Source organism: Carica papaya, chromosome 2, assembly GCF_054855325.1.
Source record: "Carica papaya isolate Zhongbai chromosome 2, ASM5485532v1, whole genome shotgun sequence".
In the NCBI taxonomy this organism is placed as follows: Eukaryota; Viridiplantae; Streptophyta; class Magnoliopsida; order Brassicales; family Caricaceae; genus Carica; species Carica papaya.
Genome location: NC_142310.1, coordinates 14,628,100 through 14,638,045, shown reverse-complemented (window position 1 = coordinate 14,638,045; position 9,946 = coordinate 14,628,100). Strand labels below are relative to the sequence as shown.

At 37.9% G+C, this 9,946-nt stretch overlaps 1 protein-coding gene across 1 annotated transcript; it reads right to left on the bottom strand.

The window, feature by feature from the left end:
- Positions 1 to 7,545: 7,545 nt before the first annotated feature.
- LOC110817331 (protein RADIALIS-like 5) lies at positions 7,546 to 9,669 on the bottom strand. Its single transcript, XM_022045825.2, has 2 exons — positions 9,402 to 9,669; positions 7,546 to 8,736 (listed from the first exon to the last, which is right to left on the bottom strand). Exons 1-2 carry the CDS (start codon positions 9,622 to 9,624, stop codon positions 8,729 to 8,731), a joined length of 231 nt encoding a protein of 76 aa, XP_021901517.1. The 5' UTR covers positions 9,625 to 9,669; the 3' UTR covers positions 7,546 to 8,728.
- Positions 9,670 to 9,946: the final 277 nt, after the last annotated feature.

The following is a 9,946-nucleotide window of genomic DNA, read 5'->3' as shown; positions in this document are numbered from 1 at the left end:
GTAATCGTTGACCGACTTACCAAGTCTTCCCACTTCCTAGCCATCAGGATGACCAATTCATTGGACAAGTTGGCAAAGATGTATATTCGGGAGATAGTCAGATTGCATGGGATTCCAGTGACAGTAGTGTCCGACAGGGATCCCAGGTTCACTTCTCGATTTTGGAGTAGCTTCCAGCAAGCTATGGGAATAAAGCTATCTCTTAGTACTGCTTTCCATCCCCAGACTGATGGATAATCAGATAAGATAATTCGTACGCTTGAGGATATGCTCCGATCTTGTGTCCTTGACACCGGGGGCCATTGGGACGACCATCTACCCCTGATAGAGTTTGCCTACAACAACAGCTACCAAGCGAGCATCGGCATGGCTCCATATGAGGCGTTAAATGGACGCCCTTGCAGATCACCGATTTGCTTGGTGGAAGTGGGCGATAGAAGATTGTTCGGCCCGGAGTTGGTGGAGGAAACCACGTCCAAGATAGTTAAAATCAAGAATAACACTCAGACAGCTTAGAGTAGGCAGAAGAGTTATGCAGATACTCGGAGGAGAGACCTAGCGTTTGAGAAAGGCGACCGGATGTTTCTTAAGGTCACTCCCTTCAAGGAAATTAGTAGGTTCGGCAAGAGGGGAAAATTAAACCCCTGGTATATTGGACCATTCAAAATCTTAGACATGATTGGTACTGCTGCCTACAGACTAGCACTGCCTCCAGAGCTCCCCGGAGTCCACAACGTGTTCCACGTATCCATACTACGTAAGTACAATCCGGACCCTTCTCATGTCTTGGCTCATGAACCACTTCCACTCCAAGAGGACTTGTCTTATGAAGAAGTATCGGTCGGTATCACGGACCGAAAGAGCAGAATACTCCGCAACCGAGAAATATCATTTGTAAAGGTCGTGTGGTAGAACCACACGCCAAGGGAGGCTACTTGGGAGCTAGAATCAGAATTTAGAGCCCAGTATCCCCATTTGTTCGACCAAGAGTAAGAGGCAAATTTGGGGGACCAAATTTCTTTAAGGGGGGGAGAGTTGTAACACTCAAATGAAAATAAATATTTTTATTTATTTATTTTTATTTTTTATTTATTTATTTGGATTTTTTATTTAATTTAATTTAATTCAATGAAAATAAAAATAATAATAATGATAAATTTGGGTAAAAATATTATTTGGATTTAATTGAAATTGATTTTGGGAAAAAGGTGTGAAAATTTAGATTCTGGGGGTATTTTTGAAAAGAAAATCAAAAATCGGGGGTCAAAACGTAATTTAGAAAAGTTGTGCCACGTCAGCAGCCACGCCAATAGCCCGGTCAGCAGCCCCGGCCCACCAGGACGCGCCGCGTGGCAAGGACACGCTGACCAGGGGACGGGCCACGGGGGCGATCTGCGTGCGTGCGATCGGACGGCCCAAATCCGTTCCCGCGCGCAAGGACGGCCCAAATTCACGCGCACGGACGGCCCAGATTCACGTGCATGGACGGCCCAGTGTTCACGCGCACGGACGGCCCAGATTCACGTGCACGGACGACCCAGATTCACACGCACGGACGGCCTAGATTCAATCAGGCACGGACGGCCCAGATTGCATTGCGATGAACGGCTCAGATTTAATCCCAATTAAATCGCGATCGAACGGCCCAGATTCAATCTTGATGGACGGTCAAGATTAAAAGGCAAAGGGTATAAATACCCCCACCCACACCTGACCAAAGAAACCCTAGCCGCCAGTGCTCGCCGGAGAAGAAGAACCAGACGCCGAAGGAGCCGGACGCTGTCACCCGCCGCCGCACCGGGGAAGTTTTCAACCACCGATCGAGTAATTTTTCTCCCCCTTGCTCGTTTTTCGACGCTGAGTCCGCTTATGGCCAAACCGGAGCCAAGCCACCGGCCAAACAGCCGAAAAATCCAGTCGAAACCCAGCGGTGCCGCCGCGCCCCTCCTCGGTTTTTACCTCTGATGAGGCCCTTCCCGGCCTCCGTTTGATGCAAATTTATACCACTATGATCACCGTTCTTTTATCTACAGGTTGATCGGAGCCAAATATCAAAACGCGACTCACGCCGGAGGAGCCGCCGCACCCGAGTGCACCGCCGCCTGTAAGTTTCGGTTTTTCGTGATTTTTCGGCCCACCGAGGGCCCTAGGGTTGTTCTATCGCAGGGACCGATGCAAGTGTGGTCGAATTCGGCCGAAAATGGCCAACTCGAGGCGAATCGCTGCTGCAAGCGGCGACACCGTCGCCGGAGCACAGCGGAGCCGCCGTGCCAGAATTGCGATATTGGCCGAAAGGGGCCCTAGGTCTAATTTGGGATTTTTTGGGACACGTGCAGGTACCGGTAGTGCGTTTCAGTTCCCCAGAAAAAATTCAGGAAAAATTAGGGACAGCCTGTAGGCGCACTGTAGAGCCGTATTCAGACCCCGATACAAGTAAGGACCCCTCACCCCATTTCCTATCATGGTATTAAAGCTAAATAAATAATTAAATGACACTTTGTGACTTTATAGATGTATAATTGATTAAGGTTGCCAATGGAGCCCGAGTCTGATACAGTGTTGGTCTATTATTTTTTGATTTAATTTTCAGTATTAAATGCAGCATGATGTTTGATGTGATTACGTTATGGTCTCGTATGCATGAATCATGGTTTCTTTTATTATAGTTTGTATTATGATGAACCTGATACTGTGTTGTCTTATTTGGTGTCCATTACTGGTTTACATGTTGTGTGTGTTTGAATGATTGAAACCAAGAAAAAGGGCAAAAATGTTATGTGAATTGATAAGTGGATAATGTGGACAGCCTGACTAGATATCCTGGGAGATGGTTGACGGGCCGGGTCTGTAGGGAACCCTACCGGGAATATGGTCTCTTATACTGGACGGGGTATGGAGACCTTATGTGTTTTGGCGCTCATACCGGACAGGGTATTGAGGTTCATGGTTTTGGCGCCCATACCGGACGGGGTATGGGGACGGTCCATTTCACCCTCATACCGGACGGGGTATTGAGGTCCATGATTTTGGTGCCCATACCGGACGGGGTATGGGGACGGCCCTGGAATCAGGTTGTAAATATTAATGGTTCACGTGTAGAGGGGACCCCCTATGGATTCCAAGGGATACTAGTAGGCTGGTAAAAGAGGAAATCTGTTTTCTGATGATTGAAATGTAAAGGTGTGATATATGTTATGTTATAAAGTTCATATGATTTCATGATGATGATAATGTTATTGCTTTCACATGTTGTTTTATGGATCTCACCGAGGTAAGTGGACAGTAAAGGTTTTTATGTTAATAAAAGAGTTTATTATAAATCATGCTCCATTGGTCTTTTTGTGTTTTCTACCCACCTTTACTTCCGTGGCGGTGAGATAGTGTGATGTCTTTACTGGGCTAGTGTAGCTCATTCCTTATTTAACTATTTCAGATCAGGAAGATGTTGTTCCCGAGCCCGTTCCGCAGGAAGACGGCGAAGGGGACGCCTAAAGACTCCGTAGTCATATTTATAGTTCTTATTTTCGAGTATCTCTTTTAGTTAGTTTGTTCTTTTATATTTTGAGCACGTTTTTGGTTTTAGTGTAAGGGATGTTAATCAAAATTTTTATTACGCTTCCGCATTTGACATTTTTAATACACATATTTCATTCTAAATTTCTGGGGCCGTTACACATATCATGATCTCATATTTAATTAACCAGAACAACAACTTTCTATTTTTTTGTCAGCCTACTAATATCTATGGGGGTTCATAGGGATATTCTCACAACGCGTGAACCTTTATTCAACATTTTTAATTAACAGGCTGTCCCCATACCTCGTCCGGTATGAGTGCCAAATTACAAAACCTCAATACCCCATTTGGTATGAGGGTGAAACGGGCCGTCCCTATACCTTGTTCGGTATGAGTGCCAAATTACTAAATCTCGATACCCTGTCCGGTATGAAGCAACATTCACGGTAGGGTTCCATATGCACCCAGTCTGTCCACCATCTCCTAGGATATCCAGTAAGACTATCATTTCATCCATTCACTTAATCACACAGTTTCTCGTTTACCTTTAATCTTTGGTTTTTCCAATTCAAACGTAATCACATAAAACAATAATACATGCATTCAAAACTATAAAATCAATCAACAAATATTATCATGCATCCAAACTATAAACTAATTCAACAGAAATCAATAGTGAATAATTTCTTGTTCTACCTCCATTAGTAACCCATAATTAATTATGCATATTTTCTAAATTGCACAAAATACTCTATTATTGTTAATTTAACTTCAATTTCATAACAGAGAATAGGGTGAGGGATTCTCACTCAATTTGATGTCCGAAAAATGAAACTTGTTGACTGCGCCTACTGGCGATCCCCAGATTCCCTAATTTTTTTTTCGGGAATTAAAACACACTACAAGTACCTATAAATATCTCAAAAAATTCAAAAATAGTGTCAAGACTCTTTTTTGGCCAATTTCAGAATTTTGGCACAGCGGCTCCACCATGCTCCGATGACGGTGTCGCTGCCCGCGGCAGCAGTACGCCTCGGGTTGACTATTTTCAATTGTTTTTGACCAAATTCGCTCCGTTTTTGCATTATTCCCTGTGAGAAAATACGTTAAGGGGCCTCGGTTGGTCCCAAAAAACAAAAAATCAAAACTCACGAGCAACGGGGCTCTCCGGTGCAGTGGCTTCGCCAGCTCACTTTTGCAGTTGGGTGTTTCACTCTAATCAACATATAAAGAAGGAAACAGTTATTACAATAGTGGAAAAATTTCGCAGAACGGGAATCGGGGAAGGGCCTCATCAGAGGCATTTTTTTAAAATTTCCCGTGACAGGGTCGCTAGGCTTTTTCCGTGGTTTTCAGCCAATCCACCGATCTTTTGGCTCCGATTTGGCCATTAAGGTGTTTAAAATTTAATTCCGAGTAAAGAAATTTTTTTTTACCTCTTTTGGTGGTTGGAAGTGGCTCTGGTGTGGCGGCGGTGGCAGTTCTCTTTCCTAGTGGCTGGGTCTTCTTCTCCGGTGAGGGTGTCTGGCGGCTAGGGTTAGGGTTTAGTGTGAAGAGAGTTATTTATACCCATCATTTTTAATATAGGTTGTCCATCGCGTTTGATCTGAACCGTCCGATCACGATTAAATAAGAAGTAAATATGGACTGTTGATCGCGTTTAAATTTGGTCGTCTGATCGCGTATGGGGAGTGCACGCATCTAGGCCGTTCATGCGTGCGAGAACGGATCTGGGCCATCCAATCGCGGGCATGCGAATCACCCGCGTGGCCTCCCACGTGGCACCACGTCAGCGTCTGTTGCCATGCAGCCCGTTTTGGTTTGTCGGAGCTGCTAACCGGGCATCCTATATGGCACAACCTTCTTAAATTGTATTTTGACCCTCAGTCTTCGATTTTTCTTTCAAAAATACTCATAGAATCTAAATTTTCACCTCTTTTTTCCCAAAATTGTTTTCAATTTTATCATTTTTTGAATTTTCTTCATTTTTACACTAAATTAAAATTAAAAGATTTAAAAAATTACATTTATAAATTAATTTAAATTACACAAAAAATTAATTTGGGTATTACAGAATGTTTTAATTTGTCATTTGCTTGTTGCTTGATTGTTGAATGAAGATTGTGTATTTTAAATACTGTATGATGGTTGATGGTATGATGAGTGTGATACTCTGAGTAGACTATTAATAATAGTGCATACTCACCAATAAAATCATGAACACATAAAATGACTCTCACGAATAAAATAAGATCAACAAAAAAAATACATATTCTTAAATAAAATTAGGAATTCTAAATAAAACAAATAAAACTAAAAAATTAAAAATAATAAAAGTACTAAAATATAAATAATAAATAAAATGACAACTAAATAAATTATAATAAACATGATAGTGTATGATTAAGGAGAGGATGGTAACGAGACAAACAGTGAGAATGAGAATAGTGGGAAAGATAGAGCATGATCAATTACGGAAGTGGACATAGTCTCTAGGAAATATAATTAGTCTGGTAGAAAAATAAAAATATCAATCTTAACTAGAATAGGAAGAAAAAGAAAACAAAACAAAAAATTGGAAGAAGCGAAAATTTAGAGTTAACCCGTTTAAAATTGGTACGACTGAAATTCAACGGTATGGTGAACTCTATCCTTGAGAGGATGGAAATGCTTCCAGATGCAATTGGGGTGTGTGTTATGTTCTGGGTCACCTGACGAAGGACTGCTGTGACCAATGTGTGTTTTGGCTGTGTTAGTGCATCCCCTTGTGATAGTAGAAATCCTGATCCTACAGTGGTATCAATTGGATAACAAATTCACCCGTTCAATCTCAAAAAAAAATTCTAAAACTTTAATAACTTTAATTTGATGATTGTGTTGGAGCAAATTGGAGATACCCGCTGAGGGGTTACGGATGTCTCGATTTGACTAAAAATTTATAAAAAATTCTAGTATGTGAATTAGAAGGAAATTGGTAGATGAGTATAGTTTTAGAACTAGATGTGATATAATAATAATGTGAGATATGAGTGGTTACAATTAGAGAATTAAGAAATAAAAGAAATTAGGAGGATAATGAGAAAATAATGAGAAAGAGGAATTTTGAGAGATAACTAGTAAATGAGAATAGTGAAGGGAAAAGAGTAGATAAAAATAAAATTATGATGAACAATGAGAGATGAGATACGAAATGAAATATCTTTATATTTCATGGTTTTCAAATATAAAGAAAATGAAGAGTTTTACATTTCTAATTGACTGTATGTGGGTATGTCGCATGTTTAGGGTATAGTCAATTCGATATACTTATTGAGTCTGTTATTTTGTTCATTCCATTCAAATTCTAATTTTTTTCAGATAAGATCGTTGGAGATAATTTATATAGTCAAAATTGGAATTTCATGTTTAGTTTTCATCTGGTAAGTTTTAGTTTAGTTGTGGACTCTATAGTTTTTAATAACCTCATAATGTAAATTATGTTACATGTTGTACATAGGATGAATAGCTTCTGTTGTATTTTTATGTTGAAATTTTATATTATATCTTCTGATTCAGTTGTGTTTGGTGGCGTAGTTTCTCGTTGGAGAATTGCAGGTCGTCACATTATGTCACTTTAATTTCATGTTCACAATTTTCAGTGAATAATATAAATATTTCCCAAGAAGTTTTATTATTAGATGATTTTCAGATTTTGTTCCATTAGTTATAATTTGAATTATTTATAAAAAAAAAAAAAGCAAATTAATCTTTTCATTAATGTGCATCCGAAAAATAATTATGTTATTTTTTTCAATCACATTTTTATTTCAATCAAAAGACTAATAAGAAACCATTAAACAATAAATTAGATTTCACATCAAAGCTTTATCCCAAAAAACAAATTTGATTTTATCACAAATCCATATTTGATTTCCAAAATCAAGAGTTGAAATAAAACTTATTCATGCATTATGAAATTTCAGTACAAACACATCACAAAAATTTCAAACAACATTATAAATTGAATCAAAATACCATTTTCTGAATCCAGCAACGACCATTAATAGTCTGCAAAATTTCAATCAACATTTTCTCAATCCATCACAAAAGGGGGAAGAAATTTCCCACTAGATTTCAAATTTGGACATTGACAGTCTGAAAATTTTCAGTCCCAAAAAGCCTCCATTCTCTGATCTCTCCCTCTCTCTGTTTCGCTTTCATTTTCCTGTTTCTCTGTTATTCAATTTTCAGTCTTTCTTTTCTAGCTGAAATCATCATCGTACTGCGAATTCCCTCTGCTCAAACTCTCCTTTATGCCACCGCCGAGGTGCGATCTCCACTTGCTCAGCATTATCATCACCGTTATTCATCGTCATCAAACGCTTTTAACATAGTTCATATGCATGCCACCACGTCTTTTTATTTTCTGACATCTTCCAAATCACCATCGCCATGCGGAAACTCTCTTCTTCTTCTTTAACACGAACCCTCATTACTTGGTTTTTTGTGATGAAAAATCATCTCTTTCCTCTAAACGGCATCGTTTGGTCATGGGTTGATGGGCTTTTTTTTTTTTTGCGGTTTTCACTTGGAGTGGGTTTTGGATTAATTTGTTCTAAAAAAAAGGGATAGGGCTTTTAGGGTTTAAAATGGTAGAGAACTGTTTAATTTTAATTTTAAAATGAGTAATATTTGAGTCACGGAATCCTTCACACAAATCTTTTCTTCTTACAGTGATTTTACTCCATTTGTTCGTACTTTTAATATCAAATAAATTCATTACGTATAAATTAGTTAATAATATTGGGATCGAATGAAAGAACGTGACCGTTTCTTAAGTATTAAATAACACGTCTCGTAAATTTGATTTCTACACTTTAAAATTATGGTATTTCCATAATTTTGAATATAAATTTAAAATTAACAAATAATATTTAGGGTGTTGATGTTGGTGTTGGGCTTATACTTTTCAAATTTTTGGAAAAAAATTAATTCCATTTTGAAATTTTTTAATTGATGAACAACTCAGGGAGTTCTCCCTTTTCCAAACTACAAAATAATAATAATAATAATAATTTTATTTTTTTATTTGAAAATACACAAAATACATTTTTCAAATTAGAAAGTCAAAGTAGAGTAGCCACAAATTTTGTAACCCAATTTGGACGTAACGTCCATAAGCTCTTTACACACCTTCATAATTAAACACTCTTCATTGGAGCTTTCAATTATTCATAAACCTTCAAATTAAGAAAAAAGGTCAAACCAAGAAATTAATATTAATTTGCATGCGATCATGTTTTGATGCTCAAACAAAAATGTCTACTTACAAATTTGTAATTTATTATTCTCATGGTCGCATGTCCAGGGTCCAATCAGAAGACGATGGAAGACGTGATATATATATATGTCACATATAATAATCATTCTTATGATACTAGAAGCAACTAGCAGTTAATTAATTTGAATAATGTATTTTTAGAGTCATGTTGTTCTGAACTTCAAATTTAATGGGCACGTGCATGTGACATAAAAGAAGAAGGATTAGACTTCACGTGAGCATTTTTTCCCAAGACACTATATGCATGGATACACATAGTAGTATAATATCCAGTAGCATAAAATAATGAAGAACTATAGAGTCGAGTGAGCTTGGAGTTGATTGAGAGAAAGAGATTAACTAAGGAGTATATGATGATTTATCTTCTGATTTTAGATTTTTTTCTACAAATTCTCAAGAGTCCCATGGAAAGTTTGCATGCATGCATGCATTTATGGTACGGAAAAAATAATTAAACGTTACTCTTTTGTTCAAATATTTTGAATATTATCACAATAGGAGAATTCAAATTGAGTTTAAATCTCTATGTTGTCTTCAAACGAAAAAAAAAGGTTTTTGATTTACCTTTCAAAGACTTGTAGTTTGGTAGTGGAACTTGATCAGATTCTATGCACATAACATCCTGCACAAGGATCTCATAGTGCTTCTTCACCTCTTCCACAGATTTTGATCCCCCGATTGCATTGGCCACCTTTTGCCAACGATCTGGAGTATCCTTGTCGTACACCGCCAATGCCTTTTCGAACCTTTTGTTCTCCTTAGCTGTCCAAGGAGAGCTTGTTGCCATTACCTGCAACTAGTTAGCTAACTAGTAAAAACACAAAAGCAAAGAAAGGTAGGAAAGGCAATGGCTCCTCCTTCTGGGAAGAAGAATATATAGTGTTTGCAAGTTGGGGAATATATTAATCACAAAGGGTCTTTTTGCTAGAAAGCAAGCATTGACTATACACAAGCTACAGATTTGATTTGAGAATTTTCTTCATAATTCTTTTATTTATTTCTTGCATGAATGATATGGTTTTAACTAAAACAGTAAAAAAAATTATTTTAATACACAAGAATTAGCGTAAATATTTTTTGGATAAATTTAAATATTTATTAATTAGATA

Bases quoted from the DNA above. Each gene is read 5' to 3' on its own strand.
- LOC110817331 (XM_022045825.2), bottom strand. From the start codon at position 9,624: ATGGCAACAAGCTCTCCTTGGACAGCTAAGGAGAACAAAAGGTTCGAA.